This window comes from Bos indicus x Bos taurus, chromosome 13 (assembly GCF_003369695.1).
Source record: "Bos indicus x Bos taurus breed Angus x Brahman F1 hybrid chromosome 13, Bos_hybrid_MaternalHap_v2.0, whole genome shotgun sequence".
Taxonomy (NCBI): Eukaryota; Metazoa; Chordata; class Mammalia; order Artiodactyla; family Bovidae; genus Bos; species Bos indicus x Bos taurus.
Window position 1 is genome coordinate 18,773,287 of NC_040088.1, and position 17,458 is coordinate 18,790,744.

Genomic DNA, 17,458 nt, shown 5'->3' on the forward strand with positions numbered 1-17,458 from the left:
ATGTCTCTGCTTTTCAATATGCTATTTAGGTTGGTCATAACTTTCCTTCCAAGGAGTAAGCGTCTTTTAATTTCGTGGCTGCAATCACATTCTGCAGTGATTTTGGAGCCCAGAAGAATAAAGTCTGACACTGTTTCCACTGTTTCCCCATCTATTTGCCATGAAGTGATGGGACCGGATGCCATGATCTTAGTTTTCTGAATGTTGAGCTTTAAGCCAACTTTTTCACTCTCCTCTTTCACTTTCATCAAGAGGCTCTTTAATTCTTCTTCACTTTCTGCCATAAGGGTGGTGTCATCTGCATATCTGAGGTTATTGATATTTCTCCCGGCAATCTTGATTCCAGCTTGTGCTTCTTCCAGCCCAGGGTTTCTCATGATGTACTCTGCATATAAGTTAAATAAGCAGGGTGACAATATACAGCCTCGACGTACTCCTTTTCCTATTTGGAACCAGTCTGATGTTCCATGTCCAGTTCTAACTGTTGCTTCCTGACCTGCATATAGGTTTCTCAAGAGGCAGGTCAAGTGGTCTGGTATTCCCATCTCTTTCAGAATTTTCCACAGTTTATTGTGATCCACACAGTCAAAGGCTTTGGCATAGTCAAGAAAGCAGAAATAGATGTTTTTCTGGAACTCTCTTACATTTTCGATGATCCAGCAGATGTTGGCAATTAGACATTAAAGGTAATTTAATGTTTCCAAACTTCAATTTCCTCATCTGCAAAATCAGGGTACTGAGAGTGCCTTCATCACAGGTTATTATGAAGATAAATAAGATAAAAATACAGTGGGATACAAAGGCCAGAGTCTAGTTTACTTTAGTACATGGCTCAACAAATAGCAGCTATTATGATTTGCCAGGTACCAGGCTAATCACTTTTTATAATTTATGTAATTGAATCCCCACAAACACCCTGTGAGGTAGGCACTGTCATGATCCCTGATCAGAGTTTCAGAGAGGTTTAGGGGCTTCCAGAGATCACATAGGCACCCCACTCCAGTACCCTTGCCTGGAAAATTCCATGGATGGAGAAATCTGGCGGGCTGCAGTCCATGGGGTCACTAAGAGTCGGACACGACTGAGCGACTTCCCTTTCACTTTTCACTTTCATGCATTGGAGAAGGAAATGGCAACCCACTTCAGTGTTCTTGTGTGGAGAATCCCAGGGACGGCAGAGCCTGGTGGGCTGCCATCTCTGGGGTCGCACAGAGTCGGACATGACTAAGCGACTTAGCAGCAGCAGCAGAGATCACATAATGCACTAGACCATAAAGCAGAAGCAGAATTCAAAATCAGGCCTGTTTATCTCGAGCCCTGAGTCCTTATCAAGCCATATTTAGAGACATCTTTTTTTTTTTCCTTTTTTTTTTTTTTTTTGCTGCACTGCATGGTATGTGGGTTTCCCTGACCAGGGATCAAACCTGCACCCCTTACATGGGAAACATGGAATTTTAACCACTGGACTGCCAAGGAAGTCCCAGGAACAGCTTGATGGTTTGTTTTATTCATCCCTTCATTTATTCACTCACTCAAGCTTACAAAGTACCTAATAAGTGTCAAGACAGAATCTTTCCCTATAGGGAACTCAGGAGTCTGGCAGGGAAAGCACAATATGTCTAAAAGTAACTATACCTGAAAGTAGAAAATTGTGACTTTGGTATATAAGGGCTGGTTAGAAATCCATCCATCCATATGACATGTTGAGAACCCGCTATGTGCTGGGCCCTGTACCCAGGCCTGGGAAAAATTGAAAGATAAATATGGTGTCATCTAGTCATAATCTAATGGGGTAGGCAGGTATGTAAATAAACTATTACTGCCCTAAGGAATTAGGCTATGATTTTTTAAATATGAGAAAAGGACACCGAGTAGAAGAAATGACCTGTGTCTGAGATGGGAGTGGTTTAGAGGCAGAACTGGATGATTTTGTGTGCCAAAGTGGAGACACAAAATGTGTGATGGCAATTCAGAAGTGTGTATTTTCTGGTGGAAGAGGGAAGGCTTCATGGAGGAGAGGGCAGACAAGTTGGCGCTTTTCGATGGGCAGTTTTGGGGGAGGGAGGTGGGACAGAGCAGTCTGGAAGCCAGTTCTAAGGGAATTCTCTAAGGACGGGTTGTGAAGAGGACTGAGACTGCAAGGCTGTGGGGGTGGAAAGGAGAAAGGAATGCCAGAGATGATGGCTTAAGTGGGACAAGTCAAAAGGGAAGCCAAGTGTTGTGAACCTGGGCAACTGGAGGGATAGGAAGGGATTCAGCTCTTCTTCAGGTGAAAGTGTTAGTTCCTTAGCTGTGTCCAACTCTTTCCAATCTCCTGGACTGTAGCCCGCCAAGCTCTGTGCATGGAATTCTTCAGGTAAGAGTACTGGAGTGGGTTGCCATTTCCTTCTCCAAGGGATCTTCCTGACCCAGGGACCGAACCTGGGTCTCCTGCATGGCAGGCAGATTCTTTACCATCTGAACCACCTGGGAAGCCCTCAGCTTTGCCTTTTTAAAAAAAATTTTTATCATTCAATTTTATCTGAATGGAATCATTACCCTTAATTCTTATTTTGTAAGATTTTAAGAAATACTCAATCATTTTCTACAGTATTTAACTTAGAGCTTACGTGTGCATGCTCAGTCTTGTCTGACTCTTTGCAGCCCCATGGACTGTAGCCCACCAGTCTCCTCTGTCCATGGGATTTCCCAGTCAAGAATACTGGAGCGGGTTGCCACTTACTTGACCACCTCAGCTCTTCCTTAAAGCTCCTGCAAAGGAGTATCTGGCGGTGCGTTGATTCTTGGAGATGGGGAGGTGGAGATCTCCTGGCGTTTCTGACCTAGGAGCACCAGATGAAGCTTCAAGAGGCCAAATTATGCAGCTGTGCTCTGAGGATCAGTGAGGATCTGGACATATCACCATGAAAACGTTGGCTGGGCACCTGGACACCCCGGCCGTGAGTTTCATCTTCCTTCCTTCATTGAATGCTTACTGAGCTTCTACTCTGTGCCAGGTGTGCTAGGAAACCAATCTGGTGACCTCAGGGTACAAACAGATCTCTATCAGGCAGGCTCAGAGAATCTAGGGTTAAGAAGGAAGCCTAAAAAATAAATAAAATAAAGGGACTTCTCTGGGAGTCCAATGGTTAAGACTCTGTGCTGCCACTGCTGGGGGCACGGGTTTGATTTCTGGTGGGGGAACAGAGATCCCACATGCCACAAGGCAGGGCTAAAAATTAAAATTAAAGAAAGAAGGAAGCCTACCTGATGACTGCTTCTACCACTTCTATTTCTCTCACAGTCTGTTGCAGTGAAATGTTCAAAAAAGGGGTAATTGGTTCTGTTTGGGGATCTGGGAAGGCTTCCTGGAGGAGGTGAATTTTCAGCTGAAGCTCTCAGGATAAGAGGAGCTTCCTCCTGTCGTGGGAGTAAAAGGAGCATGTTCTAGGTAAAGGGAACAGTTTCCCCCGCTGAGCCAGCTGGAGTTCAGACTTCTTCCAGAGCTACTAATACCAGAAAAGCACTGTGTGGGAAATCATTTTTTCTGCCTCCTGCAGGGGCCGCTGCTGCCCCAGGCTGGGGCTGCCACCTCTGGGACTCAGCCAGTCTCTCACAACAAAACTGAGCCTGTCTTTGCTGGGGTGGCGGTGAGGTATAGACACTCTGGATGTGTCTCCGTCCAAAGAGTGGGCTCGGGGGCGCCCCCCAAATCCTGGAGAAACCATCTGAGCTCAGTCAATGGCATTTGGGGGAGGGGTGTGGTGGGTACCGATATTTTTCTGGCTCTGGGTCACCACAAGTTTATTAAAATAAAAGAAACTGTGGGTGAATTCTGCCATCTGTGCTGCCCTCCCCCACCCCCCACACACCAACAACAGAACAGGTCCCAGACTAGATGCGAAGGTTGCTTTAAAAACACCCCAAGGACTTAACTGAAAACCACACTCTCATGCCTCTGGGGTTTAAGATCTTTGAATCCATTCCTTAGCATCTCTCCTTGGGAAGGTGGGGTGGGCCGTGATGTGGAGGTGAAGACCCCAGAGTCTGCTGCATGGGACTGAAAGTCTCCCCCACCCACCCCGCTCCACTCTAGAATCCCCCCACGGGGCTCTGTGCCAAGAGCCCCCGTGAGCCATGGCCTCAGAGGGCAGCAGTGATTTTTTTCACATAAATATATCGCACTTAAATGAGTTTAGACAGCATGACATCAGAGAGTAATTAAATTGGTTTGGGTTGGAATTCCGTTTCCAATTCCTGAGTTCAGGTTTGTAAAAGATTTTTCTGAGCACCTGCAGGCTTGTGTGTGTGTGTGTGTGTATGTGTGTGTGTCTGCGCGCGCGCGAGTGTGTGTAAGTATTTTCACTGGAAAGGATTCAAAAGTTAGCAGCATTACGCCATTCTTCCTTCTTGGAAAAATCCCTGAGCCTTATACAAGCCTCCTTCAGGCCCTCAGTCAGTTGTGCAGGAGAAAGGGGGCGGTCGGCTTTCTCCTTTCAAGAACGAGTTATTTTCAGCTGCTGACTGGAGACGGTGCACGTCTGGATAGGAGAGCATTTCCACTATGGGACTGGATACAAACACACACCCGGCAGACTTCAAGAGTCTCAGACTGAGGAGAAAGCCCTTCCTTCTGCTGCTACTGCTGCTGCCGCTGCTTTTGAGGGTCCGCTCCTTTCATGGTTTTTCCTGCCAAACCAGAGGCACCTTCGCTACTGCCGCTGTTCTCTTGGGCATCATTCAGCGGCTGGCCAGAGGATGAGACTCCCCAAACTCCTCACTCTCTTGCTTTGGCACCTGGCTTGGCTGGACCTGGAATTCATCTGCACTGTGTTGGGTGCCCCTGACTTGGGCCAGAGACCCCAGGGGGCCAGGCCAGGACTGGCCAAAGCAGAAGCCAAGGAGAGACCCCCTCTGGCCCAGAACATCTTCAGGCCAGGGGGTCACAGCTACGGTGGGGGGGCCACCAATGCCAGGGCCAAGGGGGGCACCGGGCAGACAGGAGGCCTGACACAGCCCAAGAAGGATGAACCCAAAAAGCTGCCCCCCAGATCGGGTGGCCCTGAACCCAAGCCAGGACACCCTCCCCAGACAAGGCAGGGGGCCACGCGGACGGTGACCCCAAAAGGACAGCTTCCTGGGGGGAAGGCACCCTCAAAGGCAGGCTCTGTCCCCAGTCCCTTCCTGCTGAAGAAGGCCAGGGAGCCTGGGTCCCCGCGTGAGCCCAAGGAGCCGTTCCGCCCGCCCCCCATCACGCCCCACGAGTACATGCTCTCGCTGTACAGGACGCTGTCCGATGCTGACAGAAAGGGAGGCAACAGCAGCGTGAAGTTGGAGGCTGGCCTGGCCAACACCATCACCAGCTTTATTGACAAAGGGCAAGGTGAGGGGGCGGGGTGGCTGGGGCACGGCTCAGAGGGAGGGGCATCTGCATGCATGGAGGGGGCTTTAGAGCCCAGACACTGCACTGGGGGGAGATGGTGTGTGCTTCTGGCCCGGGGTGGTATCTGGGATTAACCTCACTCACACCAGGTCCCAGGCTGCTGGCATGTCAGAGCCAGAGGGCACCTGGGGATCCCCAAGTGCAATTCCTGCAAGATGTGGAGGGGGTTCCTGAAGCCTGGAAAGGAGACAAGCTCTTCTGGTTGGTGGCAGAATTGAGGACCAGACTCTTAAACTCATAATGACCAGGCCACACTCTGTTCTTATTGAGTTGGTCAGACTTTCTAGGCTGCATGGGGTTGTAGGTTTTCTTGGATGGCAGAGAGAGAAATGAATCTCAGATGCCCATGGTTCTGCCACTTTCCCTTCAGGCAAGGGGGCAGAGAAGGTAAGATAGGTGAAGGCAGGAAATGAGGCATCTTGGAGTCATGGAATGATCTTCAGATATATGGGGTGGGGTGGACAACAGACCTAGGGTCTAACTCACAGTGTGACCTTGGGAAAGCCCCCTCTCCCTCTGGGGTCTCAGTTTTCCCATCAGTACAACTCTATGGAGGTTGGATGTGGTGACTTCTGAGAGCCCTTCCAATATGAAAACCTTATGTCCTGTCCTAGACACAGATCATTTTTATCATGAACCCAGGAGACAATCTGCCCTCCTAGCATCACTGTCTTGGCTTGTCCCCTCAACTTGCCATGTGATTTCAGCAAGTCCTTTCCCCTCTCAGGGCCTGAGTTTATCCATAAGAGTGAAGAAGGAGGTTGACCTGATGGCTAGGGTTGCTGGAGGCTCGTATGCTCTGGTTCTGGGAGTCTTGGGACTTTGGCTGGCAGGGTGGGGGAGGGGTCAGAGAGGGGAAGAGGCTCCTCATTAGAGCTGGCGGGTGGGGGAGTGACAGAGGGCGGGGGAGGCACAGAGGCAGCGGGTCTGCTGAGGTGGGGGAGGTGGTCTGGCTGCCTGCCCAGCCAGAGAAAGCTGTGACCCCTCGGGGAATCATAAAGTAAGTCCTTGTGCCCCCCAGCTCTAAGGGAGCTTGGAGGGGGAGAGATGGGGAGTTTAAAGGCCTAATTAGTCACCTTCTAGAGCAATATTATGAATGCTTCCCAATGGCAAATTGGTATTTAGGAAGGACGGCGTGCTGATTCAGACATACCACTGAGCTTCTTGTATACACGCAGAGCCTTATGTTTGTAAATACATGGTGAATCGCATACACACACACATACACAATGTGCACATGCACACTTGACATATACACACAGAACTTTCTTACATATATACAGACACATATATTGGGTTGGCCAAAAAGTTTTTTTTGTGTTTTCTGTACCATTTAATAGAAGAAATCGAAAGAACTTTTTGGCCAACCCAATACATACATACCCTTCAAACAGTCACACAAGCGCAATCATACATGCATGTAACCTGTCACTCAAATAGGCGTTGCTTTCCATACTCACATGTGGACCCAGTCATACATATACACACACAAACTGTCATTCACACACACACTCACCCACCAAGCAGAGTAAGAAGCACACACCACAAATCATTAGACTAGCCAGGAACATTGGATCATAGATCAGTTTGGTCATTAACTCGCTGTGTGACCTTAGGCAAGTCACTCTCCCTCTCTGTGCTTCATCTGTGAAACAAGAGCACTAAGATCTTCTTTAAGGCATAGTATAGTAGAAGCAGCCCAGGATCAGGCATAACAAGTTCTAGGCTGGAGTTCCAACCGTGCTTTTTGCCAGCTGGGTGACCTTGAGCAAGTTACCTAACTTCTCTGAGCCTCAGGTGCCTCCTCTGGAAAAACAGAGCAGGTCATTATAATGATCACCCTGCCTCTCTTACCAAAGAGATATCATATTGGATAGCAAATGGGAGAGAGACAGGCAGGAGGCAGTTCTAAGGCTGACGGACCTCTGCTATGCGTGTCATTGACACAGACACCCAGAATCACTCAAATCCTCCACAGTCACATCTATAGGTGAACAGCCCTATTTGGTTGACTGTGTGGGAAGCTTCCTTATTTTGGAAAAGGCTCTCCATGATTTGGGTCTTGGCCTCTGTTGAAGTGGGGAAGAGGTTAAAGAGAGCTCTCTTGGGGGAGAAGAGCCGTGGCCCTCCCCTAGGCTGTGTGGTGACTGGCTCCCTTGGTGAGGCTGTGGGCAATGACTTCTGGGTGTTCTCTCTAGATGACCGAGGTCCCGCGGTCAGGAAGCAGAGGTACGTGTTTGACATTAGTGCCCTGGAGAAGGATGGGCTACTAGGGGCCGAGCTGCGGATCTTGCGGAAGAAGCCCTTGGATGCGGCCAAGCCAGTGGCCCCCGGTAGCGGGCGGGCTGCCCAGCTGAAGCTGTCCAGTTGCCCCAGCGGCCGGCAGCCGGCAGCCTTGCTGGATGTGCGTTCCGTGCCAGGCCTGGACGGCTCTGGCTGGGAGGTGTTCGACATCTGGAAGCTCTTCCGAAACTTTAAGAACTCAGCCCAGCTGTGCTTGGAGCTGGAGGCCTGGGAACGGGGCCGGGCCATGGACCTCCGTGGCCTGGGCTTTGACCGCGCCGCCCGGCAGGTCCACGAGAAAGCCCTGTTCCTGGTGTTTGGCCGCACCAAGAAACGGGACCTGTTCTTCAATGAGATCAAGGCCCGCTCCGGCCAGGATGATAAGACCGTGTATGAGTACCTGTTCAGCCAGCGGCGAAAGCGGCGGGCCCCCCTGGCCACGCGCCAGGGCAAGCGGCCTAGCAAGAACCCCAAGGCCCGCTGCAGTCGGAAGGCGCTGCATGTCAACTTCAAGGACATGGGCTGGGATGACTGGATTATCGCGCCCCTGGAGTACGAGGCTTTCCACTGCGAGGGGCTGTGTGAGTTCCCCTTGCGCTCCCACCTGGAGCCCACGAACCACGCGGTCATCCAGACCCTGATGAACTCCATGGACCCCGAGTCCACACCGCCCACCTGCTGTGTGCCCACGAGGCTGAGTCCCATCAGTATCCTGTTCATCGACTCGGCCAACAACGTGGTCTATAAGCAGTATGAGGACATGGTCGTGGAGTCTTGTGGCTGCAGGTAGCAACACTGGCCTCTGTCTTCCCGGGCGGCACGTCCCCAGGATGCTGGTCACCAGAGCCCCTCCCTGCACTCCTGGAATCACAGGGGGATCCAGAAGCTACAGCCAGGAGCATCTACGCAGCCCCCGTGAAAGGGGATGCCAACAGCCTTGCTCAGTTGCTAAAGATCCCTTTCTATCCACAAGTCCCCCTGCCTGGGGATTTTTGCCTTCTGCTTCTCTGATTGGCAGACACAGGCCCAGGGAGACAGACTTGGAATGGGACTGAGACCCAGGGGACCTTGTTTTCCAATGAGACTCAGCCCATGACCTCTCCTTTCCTGGGCCTTCTTGACCTTGGCACTCTCTAGGGAGGCCTCTCCTTGGGAGACCCACAGGTGCCATCTCCCCCTTGTACCTGGTGACTTTCTGCCCCTGGAGGCAGATGGATGCTAATTAGGCAGGGGTGGGAAAGAAGGGGAGCGGGCTTGGGCAGGGTGAGGAGTGGGAGGCTATTAGACTGTTAGACTTAAATGTACATTGATGAGATAAAAAGCAAAACTGTGCCTAAAACTGTGGCAGATTTCTTGTCTACCCTTGGGGACCCAGCGACCCTTCAAAGAAGACTGACCCAGAGAGGGGACGTGGGCTGCCTGAAGCAGAATGGGACACAGAGCACAGGCTAAGCTGGGCCAGGGTTTCACCTCTCACCCTATTCCCGATGTTCGCCGAGAGCTCTGTCTACTCCTCTGGGGCCTGGCAACAGAGGTCGGTTTCTGCCGGGTTTCCTTTTCGACATTCCTTAGTCAAGTTTGTTGTCTCCAAAATGAATCCCTAAGTGGGAGGGAACTTGAGGATTTAATTTCCACTAAAATCATCCCCATTTCATACTCACCCTCCAGCTCATACTCAGAATCCACTGGTCACCAGTTAAAGGGGCCCTCGACCTCCTCTTCACCTATTGGGGCATCTCCTTTGTCACTGATCACTATTCCTCACGTGATCTTGCCTGCGGCCCTGCTACCCTCCAGCTTGGCACCCCTTCCACCCCTTTACCCCAGCTCTAGAAACAACTGGAACCCCTCCCCTTTCCACTATACAGGATATAGATACATAATTATCCATTAGACAAGTAAGCTCCCCATTGACCTTACCGACCTTAGACAGACCAATGCCAGACACAGCCTGACAGTGTTTCCTTCTGGGGCCTGGCCCAGAGTCAAGACCCACTTCTCTCCTCCACTAGAACCTTTGGGGAGGAGCAAGGCATGAACTCTTGGGAGGGGAGCAGGGCCCTCTGGTAGGGAAATGTGGGCATCTGAGTCCTCATTCTCAGGGCTTGGGACCAGGTTCTGCCTGGCTGAGGAGGGGGAGGACCAGAAGAGGAGAACCCAGGCTTCTGCTTCCCACCCAGGGGGCCTCAAAATTTTCCCCACCCCTCTCCAGCTGGGGCTTTGATTCCCAGGGCTCCTAGCCAAAGCTGTTTCAACAGTAAGGATGCTTGCCCAGCTCTGGGCAGATCCTGTGTCCCTTCCCTCAAGGCCTGAAACTTGGGTTGACAGATCCTGAAGCAAGAGCCCAGGGCGGGGGATGAGGGGGTGGGTAGTGTACCTTCGAGCTGCCTCCCTGGCTTGGAGGCCATTCCCTGTCCCTGAGAGGCCAGCCTGAGCCTGGAGCCTAGCCCTCCCTGGCTGGGTTTCGTTGTGTTTGGCTGGGGGGCAGGCCTGCAAGCTCTGGAAGTAAACAAAGGAGCTGCCACGGCAGACAGAGTTCTGGTGTATGTGAGAGGAGAGTGAGCCTGGAAAGGAGGTGCCAGGGAGGCCACGCGGTGGGCTGGGGACACAGAGAGAGCAGTGTAGAAGCAAGGTGGCTGGACACTCAAGGGCAGAGAGGCAGGGCCCTGATTTCCAAGACAGTACATCCCTAGTTTCTTGGAAAGTCTAAAAGATCAGAGGTCTTCCTGCCTTACCCCTATCAGAGAGGCTCATGGCATCTCAGCCATGGTACTCTTCCTGCTGAAGGCCTGGGCATTGATTTGACTGTTGTGGCCCTGGCTTGATACCCTGGGAGCTTCCTCTCCCACCTCCACCTGTCCTATAATTCTCTTCCACAAAAGAACCAATCAGTCTGTGTACATTTCCCAACTAGACTGCTGTTCAGTCATTCAGTCGTGTCTGACTCTGCGACCCCGTGGACAGCAGCACACCAGGTTTCCCTGTCCTTTATCATCTCTCAGAGCTTGTGCAAATTCATGTCCATTGAGTCGATGATGCCATCCAACCATCTCATCCTCTGTTGCCCCCTTCTCTTCCTGCCTTCAATTTTTCCCAGCATCAGGGTCTTTTCCAGTAAGTCAGGTCTTCGCATCAGGTGGCCAAAGTATTGGAGCTTCAGCTTCAGCATCAGTCCTTCCAATGAATATTCAGGATTGATTCCTTTAGGATTGACTGGTTTGATCTCCTTGCAGCCCAAGGGACTCTCAAGAGTCAACACCAGAGTTCAAAAGCATCAATTCTTCGACACTCAGCCTTCTTTATGGTCCAGCTCTCACATCCATACATGACTATTGGAAAAACCGTAATTTTGACTATATGGGCCTTTGTTGGCAAAGTAATGTCTCTGCTTTTTAAAATGCTGTCTAGGTGTGTCATAGTTTTTCTTTCAAGAAGCAAGTGTCTTTTAATTTCATGGCTGCAGTCACCATCTGCCGTGATTTTGGAGCCTGAGAAAATAAAGTCTGTCACTGTTTCCATTGTTTCCCCATCTATTCGCCATGTAATGATGGGACTGAATGTTATGAGGAGCCAATCAGAGATAACTGTGGGTGGGAACAGCCCTTCCATCCTAATCTGATTTATTGAACTGCCTCCTTGGACGTTTATGGCCACCAGGCACCCACCTCGAGTCCCAGTCATAACAGGCTGCATACTTGTATAGGATATTCTCGAGCCAAGGGGTACAAGAATTATATCATTCTTTAGAGTTCACAAATACTCTGAGTCATGCTGTGGCAGCACTGATGGGCTCAAAGGGCAGCCCAGTTTCAAATTTCAAGATTTTGTCACTTCAAGTTACAGGCCTTGGGCAAGTAGCCTAATTCCACCAACCTTGATTTCCTCTTTGGTGAAAAAGAAAAGAGAGGGGAAGGGTAAAACAATATACCTGTTTCATAGGGCTGTTAGGATACAAAAGACACTCAACACAGCTGGCACCGAGGTGGGATGCCACAAATATCAGCTGTTATCATAAGCGTGCCTCAGACAGTCTTGTGAAGCAGGCAGGGCAAAGAATATTACTCCTTATGCTCAGTTGTTCATTCGTGTCTGGCTCTTCGCAACCCCATAGACTGTAGCCTGCCAGGCTCCTCTGTCCATGGGATTTTTCAGGCAAGAACACTGGAACAGGTTGCCATTTTCTACTCCAGAGGATCTTCCTGACCCAAGGATCAAACCTGCATCTCTTGTGTCGCCTGCATTGGCAGGCAGATTCTTTACCATTGTGCCACCTGGGAAGCCCCCGTACTACACTTGATCTTAGCCACCTCCATTTTTACAGAGGAGAAACTGACAAACCAGAGAAGTAACTGCAGGTCTCTGTATACTTTGCATCATTCTTGCTACTTTTCTGGACATCCAGTTCCACTGACCCTGGTCTTGGAAATTAATCGGATTATCTTCCTGGGATTTGGCTTCCTGGTCTTAAACGTATCTCCTTAGGGACATAGCTTGCTGTTAGTTCCTAGGGAGAAATAGCTAAGCATATAGCTTAGGACAGGGAAAATGGAAAGCCCATAGGGGAGGAAAGAGATGAGAACCCCAGCCCTCTGATGCCATTTCTTGGCTCTTTCCACATCCCTGTGCCACAGGGCCACAACAAGCTGGAGAATCAGCTTTTCTAAGGCTTGGAACACACGACCTTGGGAAGTCTGAGACTTCACTCAGCCTCACAATTGGTTCCTCTGATCGGAATATGGATGTGAGGAAGCAGAGTAGTCATATACAGTAGGAGTCAGGCTGATCTGGGTTCCAGTTCTGGTTTTACCACTTTCCAGCTGGATGACTTTGAGCAAGCTATTTAACTTATCTGAGCCTCAGTTTTTCTAACCATAAAAGAAGGATAATAATATCAAATTTAGGGGGCTTCCCTAGTGGCTCAGTGGTAAAGAATCTGCCTGTCAATGCAGAAGACACTGGTTTGATCCCTGGTCCAGGAGGATCCCACATGCTGTGGAGCAACTAAGCCTGTACACCACAACTATTGAGTCTGCACTCTGGAGCCTGGGAGCTACAACTATTGAAGCCCTTGCTCTCTAAAGTCTGTACTCTGAAATAAGAGACGCCACCACAATGAGAAGCCCGGAGGCATCATAACTAGAGAGTAGCCTCCACTTGCTGCAACTAGAGAAAAGCCCGTGCAGCAATGAAGACCCAGGACAGCCAAAAATAAATAAAATTATTTTTTAAAATATCAAATTTTATGGGCCTTGGATTCAGGAAAGGGGCTATTCATTCATTCCATACATCTTTGATCCATCTATTCATTTATTAACCAATAAATATTTATTGAGGGTCTGCTGTGACCCAAAACTGTGCTCAGTGTTGGGATAATAATAACAACTACAACGTTTATTGAGGGTTTATTATGTACCAAGTACTGTTCTTAGCACTTTACATGAAATCTCTTATCTTACAATGCTCATGCCCTCAAGTTCCATGCATGAATGAAAGATAAAGATCCCAAAGGATACTAGAATGGTAAGATAATATACTGAATCAAAGGAAATGAAATAGACAGAGGGAAAAGTCAAGTTATGCATCACAATGCATGAAACCAACGGTACATGTACAAGAACTGAAATGTGATCTCACAGTTTCTGACGGGAAAGAGACAGTGCGGTAGGTAGCCATGAATTCAGTAGAATCAGCTGAATATAATGTGGGTGCCTAAGTGCAAATACAAGTGTGGGCTTCATTAATAGACATGCACTGTACAAAACCCAAGGGAACTGTGGTTCTGCTCTGTTAGCAGGACTTGGGGAGTGTTGGGATGGTTAGTGTGAGGGAGAAGCAGAGTCAAGGATGAATCCTGTGGTTTTTAGCTTGGGAAACTGAAGGGACGGTGTGCCACTCAACAACAATGAAAAGAAAGAATACGGAAGGAGGAACAGATTTTGAGAGGAAGATAATGGGGTCAGTTTTGAACATGTCAAGTTTGAAGAAATTTTACGAGGTTGGCTTTAAAATAGCCATTGGAAAAAGAGCAATTCTTCCATGAAATGATATGTAGAAGAAAGGACATATGTATGTGATATACGCAGGTTTGTGAGCTGGGTGGTAGGAAGCTGAGTTTCTTTCTGTTGGCTTCTAATTTTTATTTCCTCTGTGAAGCAGGAGGTGAGGCCAATTGTTTACAGACAATAGGAAGGGGTCAGAGTCAAGAAATGTGAAACAAGTTCCTGGTATGGGTTAAATGGTGTCCCTCAAAAAAATATGTTAAGTGGGACTTCCCAGTGGTCCAGTGGTTAAGACTGCACACCCCCAAGGCAGGGAGCTCGGGTCTGATCCCTGGTTGGGGAACTAAGATTCCATGTGTCATGCGTCAAGACTGAAAAAATTTTAAATATATGTTAAAGTCCAACCTCCCTGCTCCTAATACGTGAATATAACCTTATCTGGAAAAAGGATCGTCACAGATGTAATCAAGTTAAGATCATCAGGGTGGGCTCTAATCCAATACGACTGGAGTACTTATAAGATGTGGGGCTTCCCTGGTGGCTCAGTGATAAAAGAATCCTCCTGAAATGCAGGAGATGTGGATTCTATCCCTGGGTCGGGAAGATCCCCTGGAGGAGGAAATGACAACCCCCTCCAGTATCCTTGCCTGGAAAATCCCATGGACAATGGAGCCTGGAGGGCTACAGTCCATATGGGTCACAAGAGTTGGACACAACTGAGCAGGCATGCATGCGTTTACAAGATGAGGAGAGTCACAGAGACAGGAACAGAAGAAAGCCATGTGATGACAGAGGCACAGATCAGAGTTTTGCAAGCTCTAAACCAAGAAACACCAAGGATCCAGAGTTCCCTGATGGCCTGGTGGTTAGGATTTGGTGTTTTCACTGCAGAGGCTTAGGTTCATTGGATCCCTGGTTGGAGACTGTCGGGCATGCGGTGCAGTGCAGCCAAAATATAAAAACAAACACCTGCCCCCCCCCAAAAAAAACCCACCAAGGATTTATAGCAATGACCAGCAGCTAGGAAGAGGCAAGGTAAGATTCCCTAGAGCTTTCAGATAGAATGTGGTCCTGCCAACACCTTGATTTTGGACTCCTAGGCTCCAGAACTGGGAGACAATACATTTCCATTGTTTTAAGCCACTTGGTGTGTGTGTTGTTTGCTATGGCAGCCTTAGGAATCTAATACAGTGTTATTAATAAACTAGTTTTGGAGAAGAGAGCAGAGTTAAGCATAATAAAGGTTGGTATCCATATTTGGTGGTATCAACAGGCTCTTTGCATGGTTTTCTCCAGTAGAACTTAATAATCTAGATGCAAGCATGGAACAAATGGACAATTAGAGGCAGGAAGTCTCTCTAGATGGGGTGGGGAGAAAGACTTTTGAGCAAGGGAGTTACACTGACAAAAGACAATTAGGCAATTCGATTGACAAGACTGTATGATGTAAGCTAGACAGGAGGAAAGGGGAGAAAGTTGACAGACAACTGTGTAAAGAGGAGAGATAAAAAGCCTGGAGGTCTCAGTGGGGTAGAATGACAAATGTACTAGGAATGAATGGATGCTTAAAGAATAGGATGATGAGAGAATTCCTAGGTGGTACAATGGTTAGAAGTCTGTACTTCTACTGCAGGGGGCATAGATTCATTATCTGGTCAGGGAACTAAGATCCCACAAACCACACGGCATGACCAAAAAAATAGTGGTGAGAATTCCATTCTGGAATGGAATAAATCAAAAATTTCATAACTAATTTTGGTGGTAAAGTTCAGGAATTGGCCATGGCATTAGGCAGCTGGACATTTCACAGAAATGGATCATACTTATACAATACCCTTTAGTGACTGACTGCTTTCACTTAGCATAATGTTTTCAAGGGTCATCCATATTGAAGTATATCAGTAGTTAACTCCTTGTCGTTGCTGAGTAATAATCCATTTTCTGGATATACCACATTTTATTTATCCATTTCATCAGTTGAAGGATATTTAGGTTGTTTTGGCTACTTTGAATAATTTTGTGATGAACATAAATATGCAAGTTATCATGTGGACATATGTTTTCCATCCCGTCTGTCCTAAATCGCTTCAGTTGTGTCTAACTCTTTGCAACCCAATGGATTGTAGCACACCAGGTTCCTCTGTCCATGGGATTCTCCAGTCAAGAATACTGGAGTGGGTTGCCATTTCTCTCTCCAGGGGATCTTCCTGACCCAGGGATTGAACCCAAGTCTCTTATGTCTCCTGCACTGGCATGTGGGCTCTTTACCACTAGCATCACCCGTCTGTTTTAATTTCTCTTAAATATATGCCCAAGAATTGTTAAGTTTATGTTTCTAATTTGCAGGAACTGTTTTCCAAAGCAGCTGTATAGTTTCACAATCCCATGCATGAGTTATCCAGTTTTTCACATCCTTGCCAGTACCTGTATTACATATCTGCTTGATTATAGCCACTTGGTGTGATGTGAAGTGGAATCTCATTATGTTGTGTATGTGTTTCCCTAATGACGTTGATCATCTTTTCATTCGCTTATTGACCATTTGTGTATCTTCCTTGCAGAAATGTCTGTTCAAATCTTTTACTCATTTTTGACTAGGTGTTTTTTTTTTTTTATTACTGAGTTGTATAGCTCTTTGTATATTCTGGATACAAATCCTTTATCAGATAGGTGATTTGCAAACATTTTCTCCTAATTTGTATCTTTTCACTTTCTTGATGGTATCTTTTGCAATGAATAGTTTAAATTTTCATGTAGTCCAATTTACCTAGTTTTTCTTTTGTGTGCTTTTGACGTATTTAAGGAGGTTTTGCCTAAAACAAAGTCACAAAGACTTACTCTTATGCTTTATAGCTAATTTTTTACATTTAGATCTATGATTCATTTTGAGTTAATTTCCACATGGTGTGAGATAGCAATAAAATGTCATCCTTTGGCATTGTCTTTTAAAAACTGTTGTATGTGTTATACTTTCACAATCATAATATGCTAAGGGCAAGGACCAAGTTTCACTTCTTTGTATTTCCCATAAAACCAACAAGTAAAAAATTTTTTTTTTTGGCAGAAGATTTTAAGAGTGGTTTGGATGTTTTTCTTTCAATGTTAAAGGGGATTATATAGATACAGTACAAAGTCCAAACAAGACAAAGGATATAGGTGGAAAAAATATGTCTCCCTTCCAGACCTAACATCCTAGTCCCCTAACCCTCTTCCTCAGAATCAGGCACTATAACTACCACTACCAGTTTCTTGTGTATCCTTCCAGTGATTTTTCTGCAGCTATAATAACACACAGAATAGAATCTAAAAATAGAATCTAAAGTCTTTATCATGGTCAACAAGGTTCCTCAGGATCTGGCTCCTAGGACCATCTTGTCAACCTCATCTCTTATCATACTCTTCATTATTCATTTGGCTCCAGCCAATAAGCTCCTTTTTCTTCCTTGGAAACATCAAGCATTCTCTCATGTTGGGACTTTTGTACTTGCTGTTCTCTCTGCCCAGCATGTTCTTTTACATGGGTCACTCTATCATTTCATTCATATTTTTGATCAAATTCAGTATGGCCTTACTGGATCATTCTATCTAAAACAGCACCCTATTATATTTTGTTCTTACCTTTCTTAGCAGTTACCATACCTGACATTATATTTATTTGCTTATTGCTTGTCTTCTCCACTGAAATATAATCTCCATGAGGGCAGGAACTTTGTTTTATTCTCTTTTGTATCTTCAGAATCTAGATCTGAGCCTG

The 17,458-nt window shown here is 47.5% G+C and overlaps 1 protein-coding gene across 1 annotated transcript; it reads left to right on the top strand.

The window, feature by feature from the left end:
* Window positions 1-4,283: 4,283 nt before the first annotated feature.
* GDF5 (growth differentiation factor 5) lies at window positions 4,284-10,671 on the top strand. The gene is made up of 2 exons (XM_027558709.1): window positions 4,284-5,362; window positions 7,621-10,671. Exons 1-2 carry the CDS (start codon window positions 4,738-4,740, stop codon window positions 8,493-8,495), a joined length of 1,500 nt encoding a protein of 499 aa, XP_027414510.1. The 5' UTR covers window positions 4,284-4,737; the 3' UTR covers window positions 8,496-10,671.
* The last annotated feature ends 6,787 nt before the right edge of the window (window positions 10,672-17,458 follow it).